The sequence below is a fragment of the Ciconia boyciana genome, chromosome 19, assembly GCF_034638445.1.
Source record: "Ciconia boyciana chromosome 19, ASM3463844v1, whole genome shotgun sequence".
NCBI lineage: Eukaryota > Metazoa > Chordata > Aves > Ciconiiformes > Ciconiidae > Ciconia > Ciconia boyciana.
The window spans coordinates 2,410,632-2,437,859 of record NC_132952.1 but is presented as its reverse complement, the minus strand read 5'-3'; the positions used below and the strand labels follow the sequence as shown (position 1 = coordinate 2,437,859).

General features: G+C 50.2%; 5 protein-coding genes across 7 annotated transcripts; 4 read left to right on the top strand and 1 right to left on the bottom strand.

Annotated features, from left to right (window-relative positions):
- Nucleotides 1-906: 906 nt before the first annotated feature.
- Nucleotides 907-2,954, top strand: LOC140661628 (basic phospholipase A2 homolog APC-K49-like). Its single transcript, XM_072884066.1, has 5 exons — nucleotides 907-993; nucleotides 1,370-1,419; nucleotides 1,957-2,101; nucleotides 2,361-2,467; nucleotides 2,809-2,954. The coding sequence occupies exons 2-5, from the start codon at nucleotides 1,383-1,385 to the stop codon at nucleotides 2,952-2,954; spliced, it is 435 nt and encodes a 144-aa protein (XP_072740167.1). The 5' UTR covers nucleotides 907-993; nucleotides 1,370-1,382.
- Nucleotides 2,955-5,009: 2,055 nt separating this feature from the next.
- On the top strand, nucleotides 5,010-5,884 carry LOC140661599 (basic phospholipase A2 daboxin P-like). Its single transcript, XM_072884007.1, has 4 exons — nucleotides 5,010-5,049; nucleotides 5,319-5,463; nucleotides 5,577-5,683; nucleotides 5,760-5,884. Exons 1-4 carry the CDS (start codon nucleotides 5,010-5,012, stop codon nucleotides 5,882-5,884), a joined length of 417 nt encoding a protein of 138 aa, XP_072740108.1.
- A 334-nt stretch (nucleotides 5,885-6,218) lies between these two features.
- On the top strand, nucleotides 6,219-8,346 carry LOC140661598 (basic phospholipase A2 A-like). Its single transcript, XM_072884006.1, has 5 exons — nucleotides 6,219-6,326; nucleotides 6,785-6,841; nucleotides 7,021-7,156; nucleotides 7,668-7,774; nucleotides 7,913-8,346. The coding sequence occupies exons 2-5, from the start codon at nucleotides 6,802-6,804 to the stop codon at nucleotides 8,035-8,037; spliced, it is 408 nt and encodes a 135-aa protein (XP_072740107.1). The 5' UTR covers nucleotides 6,219-6,326; nucleotides 6,785-6,801; the 3' UTR covers nucleotides 8,038-8,346.
- A 2,980-nt stretch (nucleotides 8,347-11,326) lies between these two features.
- LOC140661727 (group IIE secretory phospholipase A2-like) lies at nucleotides 11,327-13,057 on the top strand. The gene is made up of 4 exons (XM_072884304.1): nucleotides 11,327-11,351; nucleotides 11,529-11,676; nucleotides 12,213-12,319; nucleotides 12,918-13,057. Exons 1-4 carry the CDS (start codon nucleotides 11,327-11,329, stop codon nucleotides 13,055-13,057), a joined length of 420 nt encoding a protein of 139 aa, XP_072740405.1.
- Nucleotides 13,058-14,400: 1,343 nt separating this feature from the next.
- OTUD3 (OTU deubiquitinase 3) lies at nucleotides 14,401-25,686 on the bottom strand. 3 transcript variants are annotated; one of them, XR_012045821.1, is made up of 10 exons: nucleotides 25,479-25,686; nucleotides 24,571-24,719; nucleotides 23,699-23,811; nucleotides 20,416-20,538; nucleotides 19,571-19,696; nucleotides 18,834-18,930; nucleotides 18,374-18,555; nucleotides 17,843-18,042; nucleotides 14,924-15,174; nucleotides 14,401-14,642 (listed from the first exon to the last, which is right to left on the bottom strand). XR_012045821.1 is itself a non-coding variant. In XM_072883997.1 (9 exons), exons 1-8 carry the CDS (start codon nucleotides 25,646-25,648, stop codon nucleotides 17,866-17,868), a joined length of 1,137 nt encoding a protein of 378 aa, XP_072740098.1. In that variant the 5' UTR covers nucleotides 25,649-25,686; the 3' UTR covers nucleotides 14,401-15,174; nucleotides 17,843-17,865. The 3 variants fall into 3 exon arrangements, 1 of the variants encoding a protein (XP_072740098.1); XR_012045820.1 differs by having other exon boundaries at nucleotides 14,401-14,625; XM_072883997.1 differs by having other exon boundaries at nucleotides 14,401-15,174.
- Between the last annotated feature and the right edge of the window lie 1,542 nt (nucleotides 25,687-27,228).

The following is a 27,228-nucleotide window of genomic DNA, read 5'->3' as shown; positions in this document are numbered from 1 at the left end:
TGCTTACAATCTGCCCCCCCCAATTCGCTTCCCTAGAAGTGTGGTTAATTACTGAGGGTGGAGCCCTGCATACACGCCTGATAGCGCGCGTTTGTGTGTGTGTTTGCTCTCAGCCCGCGGTTTCACAGGGAAGATAGCAGCTTTTGTTTCTTATCTCCTCCGGTTTTCTGCCTCCTTTGTGTCTTCGTATCACATCTCAGTTATGGTGATTAAATAAACTGTATTCAAAAAGCATTCCAAGTTGGGTTTCCATGGCGTTTCTAGCCTTCGCTGCTGATGATTTAATTTCGCGGACCCCTTGCCCACGCACGCCCGGAGTCTCCTGTGCCCTGACGGCAGGGCAGGAAAACTAGACCCATGAAATGAGACTGCGGTGTTCGCCATCCTCCCTTCGCCTCCCCTTGCCCGTCGGCGTGGCCAGATTTGGATGCAGACATGGATTTGAGGGGGCATTTGCAAGGGAAAGACCCAAGACAAACCATCTCTGAGGTTGCAGGGCGTGAGCTGGCAAAACCAAGCACCCACGTGAGACGACACCAAGGGCAAGGTGCCGCCTCTGCAGCTGGAACAAGGATGCGACCACCTCTGCGGTGCCAGCTCTGCACCTCCTGGGCATAAATCGCTTTTGTCCTGTCTCTCCAGCCACCGAATCCCGTGACTTTTAAAACCACGGCCGAGACCTCGACTGGCCTCATCCAGAAACCGCGTCAGCCTGAGATGGAGACAGCTTTGTGCCCAGCCGATGAGCAGAAGCGAGATGACGGACGGAGCGTTGCCACCGTCTGCGCTGGCAGCACGCTGGCTGCAGGGAAACTCATGTTTCTTGTAAAGGAGAGGCATGGGAACCTTCTCCTTTAGCAAGTGGCCACTCGGCAAGACCTGCTCTGCAATGAATAGTGCCGTCAGCACAGATAGAGGAGGGGGTGGACCTCGCCATCTATATAAAGCGAACCCGCTAAGCTAGCAGTCTCGGAGCTGCGAAGTCCAGGCGGGGTAAGGAGAGAGGGGATTTTATTGCCCTTTTATTTCATCAGACAGCTTGGGGGGTGGCAGTGGGAGGCTGCAGATGGTGAGCTTCTCCCTGCAGCATCAGCCCTGGGCAGGACAACCACTGTGTCCCTGTACGCATCCCTGTCAAGCGCCACATCCCAAAACCAGAGTCAAAAGGCCCCATCAGGAGTCAGCTGTGTGCACTCGGGCACGGTGATACCTTCACAATGCTGTATATCCACAGTGACACTAATGTCACCGTGCGGTGCTGCCAGGGTGCACCCAACCGGCTCCGTGCCCTTGGCACAGGCATGGGGGCAGCATCTGTCCTGCCCCTGGGGTGCTGCTCATTGCCCGCCATTGCTGTTTCCTCCTCCAGGGCTGGCCCAAGGATGAAGAATCTCCTCTTTGCTGTGCTCTTGGCTTGCGGTAAGTGCCCCGGTTTCACCGGGCCAGGCTGGGGTCCCATCTTCATGGCAAAAAAGACGTACAAACCCAAAGTCTTTATGCACGATTCAGGTTTTTGTTTCAATTTTGCAGTTTCTCTCTACTGCTTCATGTAGCACCGCTGTAGTCCTGAAGGTCTTTGTGACGGTGAGGCTTTGGGATGCTGACATCCATATGTACTTTAAGAGGCCCTGGAGCCTGTTGTCACCTGCTTTCCTGCCTGTGCCAAGCCCAGGGCTGATCCTGGCAATGTGGCGTTGCTGGCTGCAGGATGCAAACGTGGCACAGCCTGTACAGAGAGCAATAATGCCTTCTGCCAGACCGAATCAGGTAGCTGCAGAAACCAGACATAATCCTGAGGAGGTTTTGGGGGGCTTCTAATGGTTCACATGCCTGAAAGCATGTATTTCCAGCAACACCAGACTTATCTAATTCCTCCGCCTGGTGCGAGGCACGGGGAATGCTGCCTGCCTCCCCACTCCGCACTGGTGCGAGCCCATCTCTTCTGTCCCTCCGTAGGGCTGCTGCCAACTCGTGGCAGCGTTTTGGAGCTGGAGCAGATGATCGTGTCGGCCACGGGGAAAAGCGCCCTGCTCTCCTACAGCTGGTACGGGTGTTTCTGCGGCATCGGGGGCAGAGGGACCCCGGTGGACTCCACCGACCAGTGAGTACCTGGAAAAGCATCGCCACTCGCTGCCTCTGTGCAGGGTGTGTGGGGGTCCCTAAAAAGCTCCTCGGTGGCAGCCTGCCGACGCTGGTGTGCTCTGAGAGGGGGTTTTGTGCCGTTCCCCAGCCACATCTTGCTGCTGCCTTGTCATCCCCTCCTCCCGGTCACCTTAAATTTGAGGCTGGACCTTCCTTTACCTTTCAAGTGTGGTGAGGGAGGGTTCAGGGGCAGCGGTTTGACATGGTGTCCCCCACAGGTGCTGCTATGCCCACGACTGCTGCTACAGGAAGCTGCGAGAGGGCAAGTGCAGACCCCTGATAACCCCCTACCACTTTGACGTCACCAACGGAGACATCGTCTGCAGTGAGTACCACCGAGCGGGGGACCCCCACGGAGGTGGGAGGGAGGAACACCCCAGCCCCGGAGGAGGGTACACAGGAGGACATCCCCCCCTGGGGTGAAACCAGCCTGATCCCAGTTGGGTGTGTATGCGAGGACGCAGCGTACAATAAATAAATGGGCACTGCAAGGGATGCGGGCAGGTTGGAGAGGACGAGCACCGGGGCAGGTTGGAGAGGACGAGCACCAGGGCACGCTTATTCATGCACTTCCCCCAGGGAGCTCCAGGGGAGTGCCACGAGGGGACCCCATCACCGATGCCAGCTGGGAAAGCCACCGCTGAGCACCGTGTTTTTTCCCTGCAGGTAACGAGCAGAGCTGGTGCATGAAAGAGACCTGCCTATGTGACAAGGCGGTGGCTTCGTGCTTCGCGAGCACTTTGCATTCCTACAATAAATCCTACCGCTTCTATTTCAAGCTGAAATGCCGAGGAAGTAAGCTCCAGTGCTGAGGAGGGGAAATCTGCACCCAAGGTTGCAGATTTTGACTGGTTTTCCCCATTGCTACGGAAAGAAAAGCCTGATGTGGGGGTTGAACGGAGCCGGAGCTATCAAGACTCCCCACAAGGTTATGCTCAGGGTGAGGAAGAGCATGCACTCATTACAGATGGAGATCCCCCTGTTCCCAGAAACACACGTCAGCTTCCAGTTTTTGGTCCTTTCCTCCTCTCTTTTCTCTCTTGATTTCATTTCCCAGCAAAGATAATTAAATAAAAAGTATCCAAAATGATTCTCCATGGTGTTTTTCTGTAAGAGCCACTGAGCTTGAGGCACTGCAATGGTGGCATCTGGGCTGCCGAGTTTGGGAGTACTTTTGCATCTCACACCTTAGCCACACCATCTGCCTGACACCCCGATATTTCCATGGTCCCGACAGCAGCCTGAAAAAGCTGAAGGTCTGACAGCGGCTGTAATTTACAGGTCTGTCGCCAGGTCTGTCCCGCTGCGGAGCAATACTGCTGCTGCTGGATCCCCAGCTATGGAGGAGCACTTTGCATCGAGAAACGGGGACACAAAAATGCCACCAAGTAAAACTCCCTGGGGTTTGTTAACAAAATAATTCCCCAGCGGCAAGCCCTCATGACAGTTGGGTTTTTTGGCTTCTCCCAACACCCCACTAGCTGAACTCACTCCCGGAGCTAAAACAAAACAGTGCATTCAGGGGCAGGCTAGATACAGCCAAAAGGTGTTTTTACAGGAATAACAGAAGTGGGAAAATGGGGGAGACGATTTGAGACCCTCCTGTGACACTTACGTAAAAACGGTGGCCAAAATTAAGGCTAAAGAATAGTTATCCACAGAGGAGGGAAGACTTCAAAGCCTCATCCATCCCAAAGCGCATGCTAATTTAGGAGGGTAGTTAAGTTGGTGACTAAATGGTTTCTCCATAAGGGATGAGTTCTGCATAGGGGTTGCCATGAGGAGGTGGAAAATCATACAGAAAGAAAGAAAGGGAAATTGCATTCACTTATCCCCAAACATCCATTTCACTTCATTCTCCTCTCATGGTGGGTGAGCCTTTAATCATCCAGTATCTGCGTAACCCCGTGTTTCTGGGAACTGCACATTTACAGATGCTTTTATCATCCATATACTTTTCCCAAAGAACCCATAACTTGCTCTGAATCACCTTTGCAGCATGGCAGTGGGACAGTTCCCTAACCGTACGACTCCTCAAAAACCCCAAACCTGCTTCGTTTGCGGCTGCCAGGATGCAAAAGCTGAATCAGGGCTATTATTCCCCCCCTGATACGGCACCATGGGGAGGGCAGAGAAAAAGGCCCTCGGGCATCTCCAGGCACGGGCAGAGACCATTGGCTTCCTCCTCGGGCTGGAAATGACACTGCTTTGCCGGCTCATCCCCCCTGGTGCCAGCCCCCGTGCGTGGGGTATGGAGCCGGGGCATTGGGGGGATTTCTTGCATTCCTGTAAAGGGGAAGGATGGCGCCTTCTCCTTTGCAGAAAAGCCCAGTCGGCAAGATTTGGGCAAAACAAGCATCTGACAGCGGGGAGCAAACTCTATATAAAGAAAGCCCTGCTGGCTGCAGGACCCTGCAAGCAAGCGGCAGCTTTCCTGAGGTAAGCTTGGAGGAACGCTTTTCCTCCCTTTCCTACTTTAACCAAAAGCCGCAGTGCGAGCGGGGAGCAAGGTCCATGCTGGGAAAGCAGGAGCAAAGGAGAGGCTACCTGCGATGCCAGCCCAGAGGCAGAGCAGCAGGGTGCAGCCCTCGAGGGCTGATCGTTCCTCCAACTTTTCTTCCTTTCCCTTCATTTTGCTTTTTCCCACCCCTCCGCCATCCGATTCCTATTGCTTCCCATCCTTGACGCAGCAGCGCTTTGTGCTGAAGCGATGGTGACGGGCGCGTCCTCGCCCCCCTCATCTCCCCTAATCCCTGGAGGTGAGGAGCATCTCTGGCCCCGGACAAGGGGGGAAGTAAAAAAGAAAGTGGTTGATATAATGAGGAAATTACATGGCTTTGGTTTCCTCTCCCAGGGCTGTCAAAAAGATGAACTCCCTCCTCGCCTTCGCTGTGCTGTTTGCTTGGGGTAAGTGTCCTCACTGGCACCAGTCCCACGGCTCTCCGTGCAGTTCCGTCCATGGACCAGACTGGTGATTTCTTAATCTTTCCTCATGACCACCTCTCCAAAACATGCAAGAACTCTCCTGCACTGAGCCAGGGATACGTTTCCTTTCCATTGCATCTACTCATTTTTAAGACATCACCAACCTGGTACCAATTCGGGGGCCGGAGGGGTGTGGGGATGCTGCTGGGGAGCCGGGTGTGGGCATGAGCCCCACTGATTTTCCCCCACAGGCTTTTCCCCAGCTCATGGGAGCCTCTGGCAGCTGCACAAGATGATCACGAAGGCGACGGGGAAAAACGCCTTGCTGCATTACTCCTCCTACGGCTGCTACTGCGGCTTGGGGGGCAAGGGGCAGCCCAAGGATGCCACAGACAGGTAAGTACCCACTTTAAAATCTCCCTGCCTCAACACATCCTTGTATGGTTTCAAATTTGGGGGGGTAGCGGGGAAAAAAACCCCAACCCCCAAAGCCTCGAGCTCCCGTACAGATGTTGCCAGCTGCATGATACCTGCTACGACAACCTCCTGAGCCACCACTGCAGAGCCAAGATGCAGGGCTACCGCTACAGCTGGCACAGCGGCAGCCCCTCCTGCAGTAAGTAGGACCCTGGCAAAGGGGGTGTCACCCCCCCCCAAGCCGGGGCTGACCCTGGGCTCCCCTCTGCCTGCAGGAGAGGGCTCCTGGTGCGCCCAGCTCTCCTGCGAGTGCGACCGCAGCCTGGCGCTTTGCCTGAAGCAAAGTATCAGGAGCTACAGCAAACGCTACCGCTTCTACTCCAAGCACTGGTGCCGGTGATGGGAGCCGGGATGTGGGGCCGGAGCACGCACGCTGGTTCTGCATCTGGATCAGCCTACATCCCTGCCTGCACGGACCATGTTAGTGCTGCTGTAAATTTAATCAACATGAAAATAAACAATGTGCTTAAACCGCCCCGGTCCTCTGTGAGCTGCTGCTGGGCAGAGAGAGAAATCCCCGGAAATACTGAACATCATCCTCCCCAAAAACAGCCCAAACTTTGCAAAAACTCAGCCTCAGTCCCTGCGTCACTCCAGGCTGCAGCCCACGGGGAGAGAGGGGAGTTGGCTGGCGAGGGAAGGGGCGTAGCATAAAGCATTTTTGGGACAGACAAGTCATTTCAGCGCTTCCAGTTGGGAGCCCGCAGGCCGGACACAGAGGGCAGCGCTCTCCCCAGGAGAACGGACTGGCAGCGAGGAAGCGGAGCCGGAGCGATCCCCCAGTGAGCGACTCCCACCCTCGCCCCGCTGCTGCGATGGGGTGGTTGCATGCTGCTGCGGGAACAATAATACGGGGGGGGATGCTGGGAGGAGGCAGCAGGCATGCTGCTTTCTGCCATTTTTCATGCCTGTAGATAAAGTGTCATTGCTTTCAGACAAAAGCTCAGCGGGGAAGTTGCAGCCCCAGGGGGTAGCTGCACTGCTGCTGCAAGGTGATGCCCTGGCTGCCAAAAGTGGTGGGACGGGAGGTGGGAGATGCTCGGGAGGTGGGGCAGCTTCAGAAAGCATTTGCTTTCAGCCAAGAGGCAGCGACACAGATGCAAGGGAGCACTGCTGCCTTCCTCCCTCCAAAATTTGGGGGGGGATTTGACCTGAATTTCAGAGGGACAAGGTTTGCAAAGCAGCGCCTGTCGACCAGCCATGCTGCCTGGCTGAGTCTGTCCTCCGTTTCTCCTCCCAGGCCCGAGTGAGAGGAAGATGAAGGTCCTGCTGATGCTGGCGGTGCTGCTTGCCTGCAGTAAGCGCATCTATTCCCCGACCTACGGACGGGAGCCAGGCTGCAGCCCCGCGCCGATGCAGGGAGCATCCCCAAACCCCCATGCACTCCATGGGGAGACTCCCAGCAAAGCCCTCCTCTCCCCCCTGGCCTCGTTTCTGCATATAATTTGCAAAAGTCACATTTTCCGGTCACTCTAGGTGTGTTCATGGCTCATGGGAAGTTTCCACGCGCATTCGCACCGGGACTCGAGGGAAGCACCGTAGGAAATCTGACCGCCCACAGTTGCTACTCAGGATGGGGCAGCAGCGGCACATCGAAGGCTTCAGTGGACCGGTACAGGCAGCACTGCCCAGGGTGGCTAATGCTGGCCCTGGGACAGCTAACACTGGCCCCAGGGTAACCCTGGGGCTTGTGAGCAACCCCAGCAGCACCCTCTGAAGCTTTGCAAAATGCAGACCAGGCGATGCGCAGCGGCAGAAAGGGAACAGGTTTTAGGGAAGGGGGGAAAGCGAGGCGGCAGTCCCCCTAATTCCAGCCCTGTAGTCAGTAGGGTCATGCCAGTGGGAACCGGCTGAAGTCAACGGGATGGCACCAGAGCACGGGGACAGTCCCAAAGCCAGGATGCACAAGGGCTCTTGGAGCTGGGCAGGGGTTGCACGGGGAAGCAGAGAAGAGGCTTGGCATGGGAACGGGCTCGAAAGAGCAGCTTCTGGGTGATTTAGAGCAGGAGAAGGATGCAAATGCTGGTGGCTCTTCCCACCCAGCTTGCAGAGCCTGTTTCAGGTAGGTTAGAAGCAGCCGGTGCCACGTTTCGGATGAGGCCAGGCTCTCCTTCTCCCTGCAGGTGCTGCCTGCTCCGTGCCTGCTGCTACGCCAAGCTGGCTGCACGGCGGTGCCGCGTGGGACCGATCCAGCCCCTCTCGATGCCCCGGGCAGGAATCCCCACCTGCCGTGAGTCCCTTCAGTCGCGGTTCAGGATGCCTCTTTCCAGACCACCTCCCTCCTTTGTGGTGCCCTTTTTCAGGGTAGCACCCCGGGGATCTTCCCAAAAAGAAGGTCTCAGACGTGCTTTCTCTCTGGTCCCTGCAGGCTCCGGGACCTGGTGCCAGAGAGGTGCCTGCAGATGCGAGCGGGCAGCCTGGCTCTGCCGGATGCACAGCCGGGGGCTGCCCCGGCGTCGCAGCAAGTGCCGGGGACGAGCCGGGCGGTGTTGAAGCAAAAGGGCTTTTTGCAAAACCACTTCCAAGCTGGTAAGAAAAGGGATGTAGGAGCGTTTCCCAACCCTGGCCAGGTCTTCTCCTCGGGGCTTTTTGGCTTTGACATGAGGACAACAACCGTCTAGTGAAGTTGCATCATTATACACTGGATCCGAGGAGGGAGAGCAGCGCAGATGCAATGTTTCAGCAGAGAAAAACAAGGGAGGAATGGACACCTGCGCCTTGTCCCTGCAAAGGGCAAGATGGAAACCAGTGCGAGCCTCTCAGCTGACACTCATTTCCCCTTGGCTCGAGCTCCCCACGCAGCCTGTCAGCTCCCTCTGCTTTTTGCTTCACTGCAGGTTCTCTTCTGTTGCTCCAAAATAAAACCAGAGAGCGCAAAACATTGGTCCTCAGTGTGACGTGACTCAGCTGAGCCCAGCGACCACCCCTTGCCACCAGGAAGAAGCTAACCTCTTCACTAGGTTTCCCATTGAAATACCCAGAAAAAAAATTAAAAACCAGAGGTGAGCAGCAGAGTTGAGAGCCCGTTTTGAATATCACCTCCAAAGCCTGCAAGTCAGTGAGTTAGCACTGAAAATAGGGACCTCTTGTGTCCTGCAGCAACATTTCCAAATGACTTAGGAGCTCACCTCTGCCCGGGTCGTGCCTGGTTTCACCAGCTGAGGCACAGCACAGGGAGATACATATTGCTGGAATAAAAAGCCCCTTTGCACATGCAAATTTGTAAGGTTAGTCCAGCAGCAGCTCAAAGGTCAATGCACAAATAATCAGAGTGTGGAGCAAGCAGCAGGTCAGGGAGATGATTTATAATGCTACTGCCCCAGCTGCCTGCATTGCCCACCAGTATCATCCCCTTTTTGCAGGAGAGGGAGAAGTCAGTCCATGCCACCTGAGAAGTGATGCATCTGCACCCCTGAACTACCCCCCCCCCCCGCTCAGCCCTGAGCCTTCAGGCTCTGAAAATTTGCCATTGCCCCGAGCTAGAGAAATCAAAGCCGGTGCAAAGGGCTGCGAGCAGGCATGATGCTGCGGGAGGGCCGGGCACTGGCAAGTTTTGCTGCGACGGGGTGGCCGGGAGCTTGCTCTTGCCTCACGCCCAGCATAGAGCAAAACATATTTCTCACTAGAAAAGAATGTTTTGGCCCAATTCTGCAACAACCCCGAGCACGTCCCCTAGGAAAAGGCTGTTCAGGCTGTGGCTGCTTCCCCCCCCACTGCCAAGCATTCCCACGATGCAGGTTTCCTGCCCAGCAGACCAATTCAGCAGGGTTGACCCCCTGGGAGGTCTCAGCGCTGCAAATCCCCGTGGGGCTCAGCAATGAAGCATGGCCACAGAAACAGCAACGAAACCCCATTTCCCCGGAGGCTGATGCCGTGGGCATCGGCAGCTGTAATTCCCACCCTGGCTTGCCCCAAAGCTGTAGTCAACGGCACCAGGAAATATCTCTTAAATCAGAAATGCTTCCCTCTGGCTATAAGCCAGGCATCAAGCTCTACCATCCTCATCCAGCAGCATTTAGTCCTGCGGGAGATGAGGAAGGAGTGGGCAGTCCTTTGCCCAACAGCTGCTGTCTGCAAGGCATAAATCAAGGATCAAATCCTCGCCGAGATGCGAGAGGGTCGATCACACAGACAGATTGCAGGCCAGGATGAGCTGAAACACACTTTCCCTGTTTAAATTCTGGGTGAATTTTAACTATATATGTATTTTTCTGCTTGGACATCTGGCTGTACGAATCCGTTCATACAGAGTTTCAAGTGCTGATGTGTTGGCTCAGATACTGCACCCCCTCGGTACATTGCAATAAATTGTGCTGCAAAAGTTGTGTTTTGCATGTTGCGAAAGAGAAACAAAATCCACATCCTCCCAGGAGGTGTTCGGCCCCCGGGCGGGGGGTGAGGGGGGGTCTTATTTCACATTTGGAGAAGGGCTACTGCAAACCTGCTGCGGGTGGAGGAGTTGGGGCAGATGGTCTTTCACCTGGAAGCTCAGCCAGTCCGATGCACAAAAATATACCTTATTCCCCTGTGATAAAAACTGTCTGCAAACTCAGAAAATCTCGAATTATGGCAAGCCCTGGTTTGGCTAATTAACTTGCCGCCGTCCCGGAGGTCTCAAATTGGCCTGGAGAGCTGACACGTCAAATGGCACGTGCCAGAGGGGGGAAGAGATTTTGCTGAGGCCCTGACCCGAGTTCCCTTTTCTCACTATCTCTCTGATTTCCACACGAGTCGCATCCTTGTTCCCCTGCCTCAGTTTCCCTATCAGCAATGGGGGGGGATTTCCTCCCCTGGCTCGTTGCCTGCCTGTGTAGGCAGTTCCTGCACAGCTCCCCGCAAAGCAGCGCAGAGCACTGTGCACCTGCAACCTCTGCCAGAAGAAAACTGCTAAAATTACTGTTCGGCATCGCCTATTTAATTTGAGATTCTCTCCAAGCAAACAACATAACCGTCCTCTTTTATTACCTTTCCATTATACACCACTTGCATTTTTTTTCCTTACCCTGTTCCTTGCCTTATTTTGCTCCTACATAAAGGTGAACCAGACACCTCGTGCAACGGTCCGTAAACCTTGCCTGCTCTGTTTTGAGAGCAAGACTACGCGCAGGACCCAGTACACATGAGGAAAGTGATGGAGCATCCCCATATGCAAGGAGCGTCTGGGCACTGACAAGGTCCTGCTAAGAAGAAGACCGGCATACGGGGCCTTTGCTCAGCCCTACCTTCAGCCGCAGCCCGTCCTGGAGGACCGCTGGACCTTCCTCGGCTCACGGCGCTGCATCTCACCCACTTTGGTAAGTCAGAAGTGGAAGATGCTTTGCACTGGCTGCGTTTGCTCCCTGCCCAGGTAAGGCATGATGGAAACAGTAAGATACAGAACGGTGTTTTCTAACCAAAACATCAAAAAACTAATAGTTATCTAGGAACAAAGTGGTTCCAGTTCTCCCTCAAGTTCCTCCATTTTGCTCAGGGAGGCATTGGGATGCCGACATGCCCAGAGCCGTGCACGGACTCAACCCCAGTCTGCCCCACTCATCCCAGTCCACCGAAACCTCCCCTGCAAAGGGTTCCCTCAGCATAGGGCATCCCGCAGCTGGAGCCTCCGGCAACACTGAGAGAGGCTCGCACACGCAGCAGGACCGATATGGTGAGGATTGTCAGTATTTGCCCACTTTGGGTTCTCCAAAGGCAGGGCCCCACCGAGCGGGTACGTGGTGGCCATAAAAGGTGCGACCGGCAGCACCTCGGGCTCACCCGAACACCGGAGCTGTCACTGCCAGACATGAAGCTCTTGCTGCTCCTCTGCTGTGAGTACTCCCCGTGCCAGCTGTCACCCTGCCGGACGAGGCGGTGGGGAAAGCCTGGTGCTTGCAATTTCTATCCATAAACAATAAAGTTGGGGAGCGTGAAAATACTCGTTTTTGCTACAGAGGGATTGGACAGGAGGTTGCTTTTCCCAGTGCTGCTAACCCCCCCATCTCCAGTCGCACGGCTGGCCCCCACCGCCTGCAATGTGATTCAGTTCGGGTCAATGATTAAGTGCAAGACGGGGAAATCGCCGCTGTCTTACAATGGTTACGGCTGCAGCTGCGGCTTGGGGGGATCCAAAGAGCCGCTGCATGTGACTGCTAAGTCGGGACCTGGTGAAGGCAGAGCAGGTGCCCCCAGCCCTCCTCGCCTCCCTCTCCCTGGGTACAGCGAGGGGAACGCTTGCCGCTGCTCCTGGGAGCTGAGATAGCAATCCAAAAATCGTTGGTCACCCTTAACACCTCTTTAAAAGTTGCTTAGTAGCAGTAGCTGATGGGAACGGTTGCACATCGGCCTTCCTTCTGCCTTTGTAGCATGAGGCAGAAATGCATCGGGATCCAACTACCACCTGGGCTAATGGAAAGCAGCCATTAGGTGTTCTGCAAAGTCGCTGCAGCAGAGCAATGGGAAGGCAATTAGAGAGCTGTGCTGACGATGCCAGAAAGGTGCAAGTCACCCTCCCTCGCTCCTGAGGCACGGGCAATGCCGAGGAGAACAAGGCTGTTGCATGACCATGCACCTAACCTGGGCACAAATGCAAGACATTTCTCATGGGAACTGTGCACCACCAGATGTTTACCACCATAGTATCGTCCCCACCGCTCCCTGTCCTGCCCTGACCACAAATCTTGTGCTCCCAGGTGCTGCCACGCCCATGACTGCTGCTACAAGAAGCTGTCTTCCTCTCGCTGCGGTCCCAAACTGGTCACCTACAAATACTCCACCTGGGGAAGCCAGATAATCTGTGGTAAGAGACGGCGCAGGGTCAAAGCCCCGAGCGGGAAGGCACAACCATCCACGCTCTCAGGGGACCTCTCTTCCAAGATGTCCTTTAGATCATCCTGGCTTGGAAACCACTTGCTGGGGATGGAAATGAGGGAAAAGTGCCAGGAATAGGGAAAACATTTATCTGCTAGGACTATGGTGAAGTTTAGAGCTTAGAGACCTCCCAAAGGAGTGGGCTTGCCCTTCTGTAGAGGCCAAATACTGAGGGTTTGAGGTGACCCTCCCATCTTGGATGGGGACCTGGCACTGCTGCCCCATTTCCCCAGAGCAAACACTGTTGTTTCATGGCATCATGAATAAGTGGATCAAAATAAAGCATTTCCCTGTGATCAAAGCAAATATCTATACATACATAGGTAGATACAGTAAATTAAATGGTCCCCCCAGGGCCATGCATGGTTTGTAGCCAGGTAGCTCCATGCACCAGAGGTAAGAGGAGGACTACCCGAGACACCCCAAACTCAATGTGGGGGGCTGCATGCACCGCAGGGACAGTCCAAAAGACATCCCCTGACTCTTGCACCCTTTGCCTGACTCCATCCCCCCACATTTTCTTCCAGGATCCAGGGCTTGGTGCAAAAGACAGAGCTGTGAGTGTGACAGGCGGGCAGCAGAGTGCTTCCAAAGGACAGCCAGGACCTACCGCAACCCTTACAAGAATTACCCCAACTTTCTGTGCAGGAGCCTAACTCCCTCCTGACAGACATGCCGGGCTCAAAACCTGTCGGAAACAGTCTAAATTGTGGGGGTTTTGCCTTCCCTGCGGCCAGGCGGGGCACGGCCCTGCGGCACCGAGGCCACCAGTGCCTTTCTCTGGAGCCGGTGCACAGGGAAAGCCTGCTCCCCACGATTAAATAAATCATAAAAGCGAGGGAACCCCTGCAAACAAAAATAAATTTTCAAAGGCAATTTGTAAAGTGTGTCCAGCATTGTGTTTGTGTTTTGGGAATCGATGGTGGAAGGGGTAGGAAACAGTGCAGAGCTTCACGTCTGATTTTCTGAGGTAAATATTTATGCATTCATACAGTTTTGCATCTTTTTCTTAAAAAACATTTACCAGAAGTGACATTTTAGCAGCTAACTGGTAAATCTTAGCTTTAGAGGAAAAAAAAGATCCACAGAAACAGCAAGCGGCTGCTGCATCCCAACCCCAAACCAGGCTCCAAACCCTGCTCCCCTCAGGGAGCTTAGCCACAATGCAGCCCCATCCCTCTCCTAACGACTATTTAAGCAATTAATACTCACTAAAGCTGTGGGGGAGCGTGGTCATGGTGGTCTCAAGGATTTGGGGTGGCTCTTTCTTGCACCCCATCTCCAGCAAGCCCAGGTCTCCTCAGGCCGCAGCTCCCTGCGGCCACCTCATCCCTTACCACAGCTGCACAGGATCCACAATTAGCTCTAACGAGCCAGGGCCAGCTGCCCCTCACACCTTGGCCTCGATGGAGGACCTCCAGTTTTAATGCCATCTCCAGAGATGTCTTTGGCACGCCTTCAGAACAGGGGGGTCCTAAAATTAAGGTGCTTTAAGGGTATTTTCTTTGCATTTCACTTCAGCGTCAAGGGCTCCTGCCTGACTCCATTAAGCATGTCATCATGAGCAACATCCCTTCCCCTTCCTCACGCTTCCTACAGTAAATGTCGTATCTTTGTAACTCCAAAACACTCGTTTCTCCTTTTACTCGTTTTCTGGTGCCTTGTCAAGGGCTTTGGGATGAGAAAGGAGCGAGCTGGGACAGAGCTGATGAAGCCGATGCTGCCCTCTAAGGTTTGTGCCTGCAAACAGGCTCTGCTCCAGGCAGCAGCAAGCTCTACACGAGCATAAACCATCTCCATTTTATACGACGCTGGAGTACGGGTCTTCATGCACAATTTCCCTCCTTTTCTACAATTCCTGAAGCTCGTGAAAGCCAGTAGGTGAACGTACACCCCACAGCCGGATCGCATCCCCAGGAAGGGTCCAGGTTGTGCAGACTTGTTAATTTAATCTGAAAGTTTTGCCTTTAACTCAGAGCATGCCCCGTACACACAACTCCACTCGCACAGTTCAGCTGGCACATCTTTGCAACCTTTATTGCACTCAGCATCCAAAAAGAGAGGAGGTTTGGTTTGGTAACAGAAGTGGGTGCCCTGCTGAGAGTCCGGAGGGGGAAAGGAAAAGAAAACGCTCCTGTAGTTTCAACAGACTCCAACAGAAAAGGAAGGCACCTTCCAAGAGCAACTGCAGATGTGGATACCACAGATGACGTGACTTCTGCTGCTGGTCAGGCACTGCAGATGAGGTGAAGCTGTTGTTAACATAAACCAAAAGGCAGCCCTCCAAGATGGAACGGGGTACACCAGAAACCAAGTAGCACAAGCAGAAAAGCCCTCCCCATACACAGCAAGGCCAAGACATGCTTATGGACATCGGACAGAACATGGCTGAATGCTTAAAACTTCCAGTTCAACTGAACTCCTTACCTGCAGGGGCAGGATTTGGAAAAAAAAAAAAAAGTCTGGGGAAGACAGTGGCGGTAGACAGGATGCAGGGAAAGCAGCTTTCTACATTGTCCTGCTGCGTACTCACCTTCAAGAGGCTGACAGTGACCCTGTTGGTCCAGCAGCAGTCAAAGCACGCTCCTGGCCCTCTTCCCACTTGTGACCCTCAAAGACGTAAGCTAGCAGCTAGTAACAAACAGTAATCCTCCTCAAATACCAAGGGAACGTGCAGTGCTTATTGTCCTATGACTGCATATTACGAAGTGCAGTTAGCTCCACCAAAGAGTAAACATGAGCGATGAATCACGATGTTTCTCTTGTTTCTCGCCTCCCTTCCTCCTGCAAAGAAAATCCACGACCTGTTTACAAAGAAAATTCTCTGCATAAAAGTGAGTTTCCCGAAGAACCCTGCATAATGATTCCCTAGAAAAAATACACAGCGTAAGGGCAGGTGGAAATTTCAACAGCTAAAGGAAAAATCTAAAACAGACAAAACAGAAGTTTTAACATCTTTGGATACAAAATATTTTTGCAGGTAGAAAGCTGTCCTGGCAAAAATGAAGAGAATTTGATTGGTCTAACAAGACTTATGAGCCCAGCACGTTAAGAGTTTGTTTTAATCATATTACACTGGGAAATGAAAGCATTTTCAGCCACATATTTGGTTACAGGCATCAGAGGCCATGAGCTGAATGTCAGCCTCTCAAGAGAGGCTATTTAAGACGTGTTGCTGTTGCAGACCTGCCCGTTTATCCCGGACAGGATGAGGTTAGGTTCTGCAGGTCCCTTCACACCTACAGAAGCTCAGCTTCCTGTCTGCTGGCTACAGGACAACTCCCTTCCCAGCTCCCCAGGCTTGAAGTAACAATAATCCTCATATCAGCTCTGGCTCAGGAAGACAAAAAAGAAATTCATTAAGATCAAACATCTTATTGGTAGTGTACAACTGCAAATTCTTACCATCTTTTCAAACTTGCAGAACCCACATGCCTTTCAAATCAAAAGACAGCTGGGCAAGACAAAGGTGACACATTTCCCTGAATTATCTTGCTATGCCCGCTGTCTTCAACTCATCACACCGGTGAAGTGACTTGCAGTTTCTCCCCATTAAGCTATGACTTGCCATTCTTTCCACTACTGTAAAGCGACTGTGTTGGGGGAAAAGAATTCCAGGAAGCAACATTGCTAACAACAGGCTATCTAAGGCTGGCATAAAATGGATTTGACCAAAGTCATTTTTCACTTCAAGAATAGTACTGTGAATTCAATGCTCATCCATGCTCTTCCTGCCTAAGAAATACTGCTCAGATTTCCCTCTGCAGTGGTTCCTCATGCCTACCGCTGGCACTTAGAACAGCACTTAACAAGCTGCTTCACTTGCCAGGCACTATGTCCCACCATAAAGCCCAAGAGCTGCTTTGTATTACTTTTTATTTCCACCAAGCTCATTACAGGAACCAAAGTAACTTCACCAGCATTAAAGCCTGTTCTCCTACACCACCAGTACATAAAGTAGAGCTCCTTTCTTTTTATTCTTCAAATGCTCCTGATAAACAGTAGCAGAGCATATGAAGAAGTACTAGCTCAGATCTTGGCAGTTCAGTCAAAAAAGGCATTTATATTTCCGTGCTGATTTGGAAACTTCAAAGAATGCATAGAATTTTTTTCAAAAGCAACATTCCTTACTTTCAAAAAATCTATTTCGTCTCTGCCCTGGCTGATGAGGTGCCTCCTGTTATCTATTGTGCATGTAAATGCACATGTGCTTTCTTCAAGCTTAATGCTTGATAGAAGTCCAAAAACCTGAGTGAGGCTGAAACACTGCAAGCCATAAATCGAGGGCCAAGTCCCACAGTCCTTACACTTCAGTTCAAATTTGCAATCCTATAGTGGAAAGCATCACAGGATTCAAGCCATACATTCTACGGTACTTGGTGACCTTACCGAAGAGGAATTTGGGATGAAAAAAATCCTACCCTGGAAAAAAGCTTGATTTATGAAGAGTGAAGTAGGCAAGGTTCCCAGTGATCACTGCTACTTGGAAGCTTGTTCCCAGGACTCTTGATCCTTTGGCTATACTAATTTCATTTGGAGACTAATGACTACCAAGCTTCTGGCTTGGACTAAAGCTCCAGAGTAGCCCAAAAGCTCCCGAGTATGGCAAAGGAGATGAGATTCCAGATGTCCACGTAACACAACTCAACAGAAATCTCATGCCTGCTCACGTCGCATTTTACTACCTCATTAGACTTCACCAGATCGGGTGAATCGGCTCTGCAGTCTCGCGAGTCTGCTGTCATTACTTTTTTTTTTTCCTCTCTAAAGGTCTCAACAGCTAGCAAATGAGCTGATCTCAAACTTAAGCAAGAAGCAAGCATGGACGCAGCAATCCCATTCTCCCTTCACGTATTAATCACTTTGAAACAGCCTAGTGCAACGCAAGCAGTTCTAGTTAGATTAAAACTTATCACCACATTCTTGCATGGGAAAGAAAAGAGGAATCTCATGTTTGATACAGTGTTGGCTGACACACTTAGCTTTGGAAAGGATTCTGGGATTCTGTTCCCTTACTTTTTAAATTTAAATAGAAAAAAACAAATCCAACATGTTCCTGAGTTGAGAACTGCTAAGCCTTCCCTGACAGCAAAGTAAAATAAAGCTCTTCCAAGCATAATCAAGTAAAAAGTTGCTATAAAAAAAAATAATCTAAGCACTCCAAGAGATCTCAAAGCAAATCTAGCACTGCTGTGTGAAGAAAAGGTTCTCACCTTCATCTAACTTCAAAATTATAAAAACAAGTCTCTACTTTTTGTGAAGTTCAAACAACTTTTCTCACACACAGGTTGATGCAGAATTACCAAATAATTGTTTGCCCCACAACCGAAGAAACAGGAAATTCATGTGTGCTTAGAGATCTCCGCAGAAGCGGATTTTAAGATAACAAAGGGTGCTTGGAAATTTGCTTAAGGGGAGTTTTGTCTTCATCAGTTTTATTTGCTTTTCTCACCAGAGCGCTCAGAACCCATTCAGTCATATGTTTAGAGCTGCCATGGCCTTCACCAAGGTGACCTGGTTGTTCGAGTCCGTCTCTCTCCTGCTGCTATCTGCACAGTTACTCTTGTTGGCCAAGACCTTTTGTCGGTGCCTTTCTTCCTGCCGCTTCTTCTTCTCTAGCCGCTGCTGTTCCTTCTTTTGTTTTTTAGATACCTGAAAGGGAAGGATGAAAACACACATTTTCTGCTCAGTTGGGGAAGAATAATACACTGGAAAGGAGACAAGCAGATATCAAAGCAGCTGCCAGAGAATGTTTATTCCAAACTATTTATCTGGACTTTGTTTTGTGTCATCTTGGGAAGAGTGCCGCATGTCACTATTAAATGTTTGTATCGGAGAAGTCACAGCTGTAGCAGCAACAAAATCCGGTAAGGGGAAGCTCTTTTTAATTCAAAGGAGATGACAGCTACTGATTAAGCAATCCTAAGCATTCCCCTAATCGTTAAAGGACGTGTAAATCACTGCCAAGCCACCCTTCACATACCTTTGTGTTTCTGCTAGCTCGATTCTCTTCATCAGATTTAGCCTGTCCTTTGTTGTTTTCTATTTCATCTTGATGCAAACTCTGATTTCCAAAGATTCTTGAACCAGTTCCGTTTTCTTCCCATGAAGTTCTGCTACACGATTCCTGATCTTTGCTCTGGGGATCACACTGTTCCTCAGTACCTACCAACGAGAGAGGTTTTTCTCAGACACACTCTACCCAGAAGCTGTCTCAGTGTCAGCCATTTCCTTCTTGCAGACTTTCTGGAAGGGCTTTTTTTGGAAGTTGGACTGAATCTGCCCTCACTAATAACCTTCTTGAGCACAGAAAGGTTGAGGCGGCAGCACAGCCAACTGCAAGCTTCAACCACTACTGTCCCTGCTGAACTGCTGTTTACAGTGAACACTAACGTCAGACAGCATTATTCTGAAGCACCAAGTGACAAACTCCATGTACTTACTGATTCTTTCCACTTCGTTCACTTGAAAAATGGCAAATATTGCAGATTCTATATTGTAGTCTTCCACTTCCAGAATCTGGCTTACTAAATCAATGTCCTGTCCACAAGAGGAGAAAGATAACACTGAAGAGAGTTACATTCATTTAACAACCATCTGCACCACTGAGAAGGGGCTGCTGTCTGCTTTTATGACCTTTCAATTAGCCTATGTTCCATTTCTGAAAAAGGTGAGGGAGAAAACCTTAAAATCCTGAAGATACCAGGAAAAAGGAATATGCTATTTCAGCATAACTGTTTCACTCTTGACCCATTCTGTTCTATGCATTTGCACAGTGCAAGCGGCAATCTGCAGGAACCACACAAGCCTTCCACTGACAACGGCTAAGATTCACAGAATATCTAGTCATTTGAGACGTTCAACTACAGACATCCTCAAAGGATTTAAAATTTTACAGAATTCGTTTCAAAGTAAATTTTCTGAGAGATTGCAAGACAAACCTTCCAAAATCATTAGGTATCCACACAGAGTACATATTTCATCTGCATTTAAGGGTTGAGTCTAGGATGAAAACCATCTGAGTCTACGACGAAAACCATCCTGATCTGTGGCTCTGGTACTGAAATTGTCCAAGATTAATACCTTTTAGAATTCTTCCCAAGAAGAATTCTCCCCAAGGCTACTTTCATGTATCAGGAAGGTTTGAACATTAAGCATAAAAAGGATACTCAATACCTACCGAACATCCAGTTGCATTACACACTTTTTGTATAGCATCTTCCATTTCAACTTCAGTCTCATCTTCAGAGTCACCCTTCTGAGGCTTCACCTCCTCCTCCTTATTCGAATCATTGTTGCAAAGCATCTGCAAGAAAAACAAAACCCAGCAGATCACACAAGCACATGCAGCAATTTCATCACAGGCAGTAAAAAACCTGACATCATAATAAATTTAATTATTATGGCACACTTTTCTCAGAAATATCCTGTGTCAAAGCATCTTGGAAATTATGTAACCTCCATCATCATTGACACCGTTTCCCATGACTCATATGCTGCTGAGCAAACTCTCACATGCTACAAGATCATGCATACCAATAAACAATCACTGGCTTTTGAAGTGAGGTATTAATTTTTTTACAACACCACACGTTACACAGTAGCGTTCAGAGAACCTCAAGGACAGCACGGCTTACTCCTTAACATGAGAAAGTGAGATATGAAGAGGACTACTGGATCCAGCTGTTGCATTTCCATCTCTTTCCTCCCTTCCCATTGTTTTTGCATTCGAGGTGCACAAGTATGTAATTTAGATGGGGTTGCTTCGAGACATCTACAGCCCACATCACAGCATCAGATTCAGGACTGATTTTTAGCCCGGTACTTTAAACACTTCACAGCCTGTCTCAAGAGAGCAGGCAGCACTAGGTACAATGACTTTATGGGCTTTTCTATCCCCAGCATGACACAGGGACCAGACTCTTTTCTCAGTCTCCATGCAAATGAGAAAGGAAATCAACTAGTAACATTCATCCGTTTTATTTATCACCCACAGCTGACTCAGGTCATCCTATCATAACCAACCTCCATCTGAAGATACGCTGGAGCTTCAGAATCGTCATTGATTCTCCTCACACTGTCATAGTGCTCTCCATAACGATACGCAATATGAAGTTCCCTCACATTGTTTTTGTCTGTGCCGCGAATCTAAATGAAACAAATAAACAGCAAGTGAGGATTTGGAATCAACTTCAGCATCGTTTTTTTCAAAGTAGTATTTTTTAAGCAATGATAAACACTGTGATCGGAAGCAAAGTACGTAGCTACTGAAGCATCTTTAAGCAGGAAGAGTTGACCTAATAATCCGGACCTGCCTACAGTGACAACAGAGCTTCTGTCTCAAGGATAACATTTGAAAACCAGATACACAGCGTTGGGTCAGTTACATCATAACAAACAAAACACGGTATGAAAATATTTCAGTGGAAAGCTCAAAACTATTTTCTAATCTTTCCACAGAAGCTATTAGTTTTCTGATCATCTTCCCAGACCCAATTTCCGTGACAGCTCCCATTGAGCGTACAATGCTTTTTCCCCCTCAAACATGAGGAAAAAAAGAGTCCATTCAAGTTATCACCACAGTGGAAACAGTCACCCAGAGTAAGTTTTGTTCTGCAGTTGGGACAAGATGCTGTTTTAACAGTTAGCATTTGAAGTGGATAAGTTTTGTTTTTAAAAGACTGACTAATAGAAATAAAGCCAAACCATGAAAATGTATTAACTCCATTGAGGAGCACTGTTAACAACCAAATGTTCCTTTGCTTTGTCAGCACCAAGTACAGCAGTCTCCGTAGAAAACTCCTGCTCCGAGTATTATCTGTACTGATGCAAGAATAATTCCTACGCCGATCATCAGTGTCTCAAACTATTAGCTAAAAGCTACACAGCATTCCAACTCTTGCAAGGAATGCAGACAATTACACTCTATTTGCAGATCTCCTTTGCTTACCTGTCAAGCCAGAGTTCAAAGATCTGACAGCCTTCCTGGAGAAGATGTCAGTAAGCAAACGACAAGAAATGCTTGCTTTAGGGTCCAGAATTTCCCAATCCTTTTACATCTTTGAATCAGCTTATCCCAACTTACAGAATATACATCAAGTCACCTTTCAACCATGTCTGTAGTTGGTGTTGCACTAAAGCCTTCAGATTTCTCAACAGATATTCCCCATTTACCTATTTTACACCTGCTCACCTTTAAGTTCCAACTCAACACTTGGTTATACTTAACTCCTGCCTTTTATCCTATTAAGTTATTCAACATGTTGGATCTGAGTAAGACTTATTTTCAACATTTCTCCTCTGCCAGAGCCCAAATAGGTATCTAATGAATCCCAAAGCTCTTGAAAGATTATTCTGAAAATTAGCCAATTTAGCTCTCAGTGGTGAAGCTTCTTTTTGCGTGCTCTCTCCACAGTACACTGGAACTGTAAGTAAAAGATAGCTGCAGATAAAAAAAGGCAAAAACACTGAAAAAAGGTAAGCAGTTATCCAAAAAGCCAATAAAATAACCTACACATCTGAGCTAACTTGAAGCTCTACATTTACAGTCATTACCAAAAAAGCTAAAGAGTGTTTAAAGCCCTAAAAAAGTCCATGCAGAGATGCCCACCTCCAAAGAGCTTTTGACTTGGACAGAGTTTGAGAAACAGCTAGAGGTCCTGAACACTTCTGCTCACATTCTTCCAGCTTAGCTGCAGTGGATACAAAGGATTCTCTTAAAATTAAAGGATAACTCACCATCTGCTTTAGAGTTGGGACCAAGGGAGATATTTACTCCATCTGCTTTAAGCGTCTTGCTGATCTGCCTCTCTGGAAATACTCTCTTTGGAATCTAATCTAAAATTTTGCTGGGGCTCCAAAGCAGAGAGAGGGAAAAAAAAGTATGTACATGTACAGAAAATTAAGAAAAAGGGTGTCCTGGGTTAGTCAAGTCTAGCAACTTGCTAACATTGTCACCATGTTGTGATCCCCTACATTATTAGACACCCTGATGTATCCTCTGTGCCGGTCGGAGACTCCTCATGTTACAACTATTAACAGCTCTCTTTACTTAAGCCATTCTCAAGAGCCTAAGACAACCTTTCACTAACAAGACTACACTCAGGCAAAACAGGACCTCATCACAAACTCTGTATTTACAACCCTGGAAAGGTCAATGAATGGGGAAAAAGAGTTTAAGGTCTTCCAGAGGATATACAAAATATCAGTAAGAGTTGAACACACTGAGGTGAGTATCCAGTTCAAAACAGTAACAACACATGAACAGCACCCCCGTGAACTCTCCTGCAGGGTCATTACCTCTGTACACTCTCATGGGTCAAGCAGTTGAGTATCCCCACTCATTTGTGTAATTGTCAGAATCACTTTTTTTTTTTTTTTTTTAAAATATGTAGGTTAGCTGTCTTACTGTCCACGGCTGCCATGTAAATAAGAGTTTAAACTTGTTTGGGTTCAGGAATCTACCTGACACTGTTTCAAACGCATTTAAGACACCACTCACAGCCTTCATCTGGTCCTTTATCTTTATTGCCCTGTTTAATTTATGTACTTCATTGGTTCTGTCCATAAATTGGGGCCAGAAACAATCCTGACTTGAATACAGGTTCTCACTTGCTCAATGAACAGGCAGAGATCGAGCGTGGACCCATTCCAGTGTGGACTTGCCACAGAAAAACAACAAAAAAGAGAGCAGGAGGGACCCGAGGGATTACTTGTTCTGGTGCCCCACTGTCAGAGAAAACCACACACACAGTCCTTTCCAGAAGCTGATTAAACATTGCCTTAAGGTTTTAAAACTTCCTCCCTCTTCTGCCCAGTCCAGAACCTCATTTCTCCAACTGTCAGAAACCTTCTCATTCCAAATCCCACGCAGAATTGATGGAGCTTCATTCCAACACACTACAAGGACTGCCCTGCTATACCTTCACTTCCTTATTCCTGAACCTTATCATACAGTTTTCCTTAAGCCTGGCTCAAATTCCTATCAGAAAAGTCACCTCATATGAAGTCTGATCTTCAGGAGAAAAAAACGTATCAATGAAGCCAGCAGCTTAAAACCAAACTAAAACACGCTGCTCTGTCTCCACATACTTATCTTTCACGCATTCACTGTTTTCTTTCATTCCCTCTCCTCCCGGATGAAATCTGGAGTGTTTTCCTTCAAGGCTGAAAAAGCAGGCACAGCTCTACACCACGTCCAGCTAACTATGGCTACCGACTGCTCTCTTTTAATAGATCAGGAAGTTTCAACACTATTTGTATTCATCAGCTAAAAATTAGGCCAAAATATAGAAGTTTTGTTTCTCACCTGCCACAGCGGAGCATTAAGCTGATGAATAACCACATTCATTTGATTGTTCCTTGCAAAGGCCACAATAGCATCGTTGCCAGCAAAGGTACCAGGCTTTGCCAAATTGGTAACTAAAGGAAAAAACATTCAGAAGAGTTGGAAACCTAGTTTCTGACACTTCCAAAAGCACTGGAGGGATAGTGAGTAACAAAATTTCAACACAAGCCCAAGAAATTCTGGAAAGGAAATCCCAATCGTGAAACAATGACTGCTGAGGCAAGAATTTGGCAGCAACAGAAGTTAATGCGTCTTAAATGACCACAGAAACCTCCAAAAAATGCAGTACACCCTTAGATTATGCAAGGCTGTCAGCTCTGCGTTAGCTTGGGAGGAAGAGTGCCACGTACTAATGGCCAAACCATTTTCCTGCATCACCCCTATGGTACTTGTCACATCCTCGAAGCTGTCAGAACAAAGGCTGTATTGGTCTCTGCTTTGGATCTCCCCCTGGGTTACCAATACGAAATATCAAGTGTCAAGGAGAAAAAGAAACCCACTCAACACCCACCAGCGTACAAGGAGAGCTAGACAATTTTTGCAAGTTCCTTTTGAAAACACCAAATTTTTACTCCTTGGCTTTTTTTGCCTCTTTCCTTCCCCAGGTTTCTCCTAAATGTAAACAACTTCCAAGACAAATATAATCTAAGTTTAATAGCTCATCTTTCTACAGAAGCATAACAGAGAGAAATGTAAACTCACTGTTTCTAAAAACTAGAGAGGAGCCCTAACATAGTTCTGGGATGAGGAACTGTTTAGTAAGAAGGTGCTCAAATGAGATGTAATCACAGTACACAATAACCCTTTCCATCAGTGTCCTGTGGAGACCATACCGTGTTTCTCAAAGGGCACATCATCCTCCACAAAAGGCTCAAAATCCTCCCGCTGCTTTATCATGTAATCCACCGTTTCCTGGCGATGCCTGAGGTGGTTCCGCGAGTGCCCCTCAAGCTGGTCACCAAGGGCCCGAAACAAACAATTGCTACCAAGAGAGAAACCACAAGTTAGTGTGTCTGAAACACAGCTAACAGATACACCACTAAATCAATGACCCTGGCATAGCAGCGGAAAGAATATGGTGTTAACGGGAAAGGAAAAGAGCTGTGCTCTTTCTGCCCAGTAAGTTCAACGAGGATATGAATGTGAAGTAGCACCTATTCCCTGTGCTTTCAACAGCTGCTGAAATTAGAAGAAATGCTGGTAGGAACATAAGGTTTTGAGTGAACATGTCATCAGCTCCAACAGAGTAAGTCACGGGCAGTAAGACTGCTGGGCCAAACTGTCTTAAACTGACACTGAGACAAATGACATAATGCAACAAAGGACAATCCAATGACCTTCTAAGCAATTTCACAGCAGACACATCTAATGCCCCATTCACCCAATACTTTTGGACCTTCCTATGCTCCGCTCAGCAGGCCAGTGGAGCCCTCAGCCCCCCTGGGGATCAGGCCTAGGACTAGCAGAGCCCTCAGACCAGCAGGTGACAGGCCAAGGGAGCCATCAGCCGCAGGGGACACAGGCCCTGCACAACCACAGAGCAGAACCCCCCGATCCCTCTGGGTACAGCGGGGAAGCCCTCATCCCTCCGGAGCACTTTCCCCGAGGGGAAAGCCCTCAGCCCCCGGGGACACAGGCTCACCACCACCCGCGGGGAGGAGAAAGCCTCAGCCCCCGGGGACAGGACGCCCATGGAAGCGCCGGCCCCGGGAGTGCCAGAGAGACCCGGCGCGGCGCTCACCCATCGCCCGGCACCTCCCGCAGCTTGAGGCCGAGGGCCCGGAGCTGCCCGGCGAGGCCCCCGCCGCCCGAGCCGGGGCCCGGAGCCGGTCCGGCGGGGGTCTGCCGGGGCCGCCGCGCCTTCCTGGCTCCGGCGGCAGGCCGGGCCTTGGCCGCCTGCTTGCGGGACATCCCCGCCGGGCGGGCACTGCGCCTGCGCCGCCGGGCGCCCCTCACGTGACCGCGGGGCTCCACCATCGAGAGAAGGTGCACGAGTGGCCAGAGCGCCGCCGCTCTACCCGCCCGCCCCCCGCCGGCGGATTCCTCCAGGTGGAGGAGGACGGCGAGAGGAGGGAGTCCGGGGAGGGAAACTGAGGCAGGGGGAAGCAGAGGGCTTTAAGGATCAAGGGCAGTGGGAACTGCGAAGGGAAGGAGGGCGCAGGCAAGCGTCAGGAGCAGCTGGGAGAAGGGGGACCCGTGGGGTAAAGGCTGGGGGGGACGCACAGAGCAGCGCCGTAAATCATTAACACCGCACCGAAGGGCTTCGCCTGGGACTGCCAGACTGCACGCCTCGTTAGCTTTGCTGTTAATTGTACTCCTCTGCCCAGGAGCTCTTCCTCAGGGGCACGGCCACAGCCCCCCGTGCCCTCTCCCTGCTGCCCAGCACACCTCCCACCTCCCCCGGCCTGCAGTGACCCCCCACGGGTGGGTGCCGGACGCTGCTCTCGTTTTCTTCCCCGGGTGTGGGCCAGCGCGGGCCACTTCAGCCGGTCTGTCCCTACTCGGCACCAAATCAGCGCTCCGAAAGGAACCCAAGAGGAAATTAAGAAAGATTGACTACCCGCGAGGTGGCACCACGAGAACATGGCTGACAGCAGCGATGGGTCTGGGGGAGAGCTGAAACAGCGACGATTAATTAAGTGTAGTACGTGTCACACGCGGGGCCTTCACGTCCTGGTTCCCCGGGCACTGAGGGAAACTCCTGTGAACCGCAGAGCAGGGCTGGAGAAGGGGGCACAGCAACAGGAGGGCAACTCGGCCGGGGTACGGCTCTCGGGGAAGATTTCCTGCTGTCCTGGTGCTCTGCCGCTCTCCCCACAGCATCCAGTTAGAGAGGTCACCCACCGCCAACACCCTCCTGTGCTGCCCCCATCAACCCATCCAGTCTGTCCCCTTACTCTGGCTTTCCTTGCCCTGGTTTGCTCTGCAGCTATCGCGACAGAACCTGCCCGATGCCGTCGGAACTGCTGTGCACCAGTCGAATTTACATCTAATTCCTAGCGCGCTCTGTTCAAAAGGCGCATCCAAACAGCGTTGCGATGAACACTAAGAAAACACCCCAAATGTGGGGACGGACACCGAGATAACAAGTGAATCAACTCCCTCGGCACAAATGTGCCATGGAAGCACACCGCAGACCAAGAAGGGGAGATAAAATTGCCAGGTAGGACTCTCCCGCGAGGCGTTTCAGGTCCCATTTATCGGGTCAAATAAGCATTTATTAGTACCAGCTATGAGGCTGCTTCCGAGCACGATCCGCTGAAGCTTTATTCTCCACCAGGAACAACCTCCTTTTCGACCTCAGGGTAAAAAATGCCTTGTCGCACCAGACGACGCACCGTAACTCTGAAGGCGACTGCCCGTTGGCAGCAGCTCTCTCCTTTGCTCGTACAGACACTGGGTAACAGGGGATACAAGAAGAGGCTTCACATCAAGACAATTTTTAAGTCACGTATTTTTTTAGGTTCCTCTTGTCCAGAGTCACAGCAATC

Excerpts from the sequence above, each read along its gene's own strand:
- LOC140661628 (XM_072884066.1), top strand. The coding sequence starts at position 1,383 with ATGAAGAATCTCCTCTTTGCTGTGCTCTTGGCTTGCG. Across the intron at positions 1,420-1,956 it reads TGCTGTGCTCTTGGCTTGCG|GGCTGCTGCCAACTCGTGGC; the intron begins GTAAGTGCCCCG and ends GTCCCTCCGTAG. Across the intron at positions 2,468-2,808 it reads CAACGGAGACATCGTCTGCA|GTAACGAGCAGAGCTGGTGC; the intron begins GTGAGTACCACC and ends TTTTCCCTGCAG.
- LOC140661599 (XM_072884007.1), top strand. The coding sequence starts at position 5,010 with ATGAACTCCCTCCTCGCCTTCGCTGTGCTGTTTGCTTGGG. Across the intron at positions 5,050-5,318 it reads CGCTGTGCTGTTTGCTTGGG|GCTTTTCCCCAGCTCATGGG; the intron begins GTAAGTGTCCTC and ends TTTCCCCCACAG. Across the intron at positions 5,464-5,576 it reads CCCAAGGATGCCACAGACAG|ATGTTGCCAGCTGCATGATA; the intron begins GTAAGTACCCAC and ends GCTCCCGTACAG.
- LOC140661598 (XM_072884006.1), top strand. The coding sequence starts at position 6,802 with ATGAAGGTCCTGCTGATGCTGGCGGTGCTGCTTGCCTGCA. Across the intron at positions 6,842-7,020 it reads GGCGGTGCTGCTTGCCTGCA|GTGTGTTCATGGCTCATGGG; the intron begins GTAAGCGCATCT and ends CGGTCACTCTAG. Across the intron at positions 7,157-7,667 it reads TCGAAGGCTTCAGTGGACCG|GTGCTGCCTGCTCCGTGCCT; the intron begins GTACAGGCAGCA and ends TTCTCCCTGCAG.
- LOC140661727 (XM_072884304.1), top strand. The coding sequence starts at position 11,327 with ATGAAGCTCTTGCTGCTCCTCTGCT. Across the intron at positions 11,677-12,212 it reads CCGCTGCATGTGACTGCTAA|GTGCTGCCACGCCCATGACT; the intron begins GTCGGGACCTGG and ends TTGTGCTCCCAG. Across the intron at positions 12,320-12,917 it reads GGGAAGCCAGATAATCTGTG|GATCCAGGGCTTGGTGCAAA; the intron begins GTAAGAGACGGC and ends ATTTTCTTCCAG.
- OTUD3 (XM_072883997.1), bottom strand. The coding sequence starts at position 25,648 with ATGTCCCGCAAGCAGGCGGCCAAGGCCCGGCCTGCCGCCGGAGCCAGG. Across the intron at positions 23,812-24,570 it reads TGTGCCCTTTGAGAAACACG|TTACCAATTTGGCAAAGCCT; the intron begins GTATGGTCTCCA and ends TTTTTCCTTTAG. Across the intron at positions 18,556-18,833 it reads GAACGAAGTGGAAAGAATCA|GTACTGAGGAACAGTGTGAT; the intron begins GTAAGTACATGG and ends TCTCGTTGGTAG.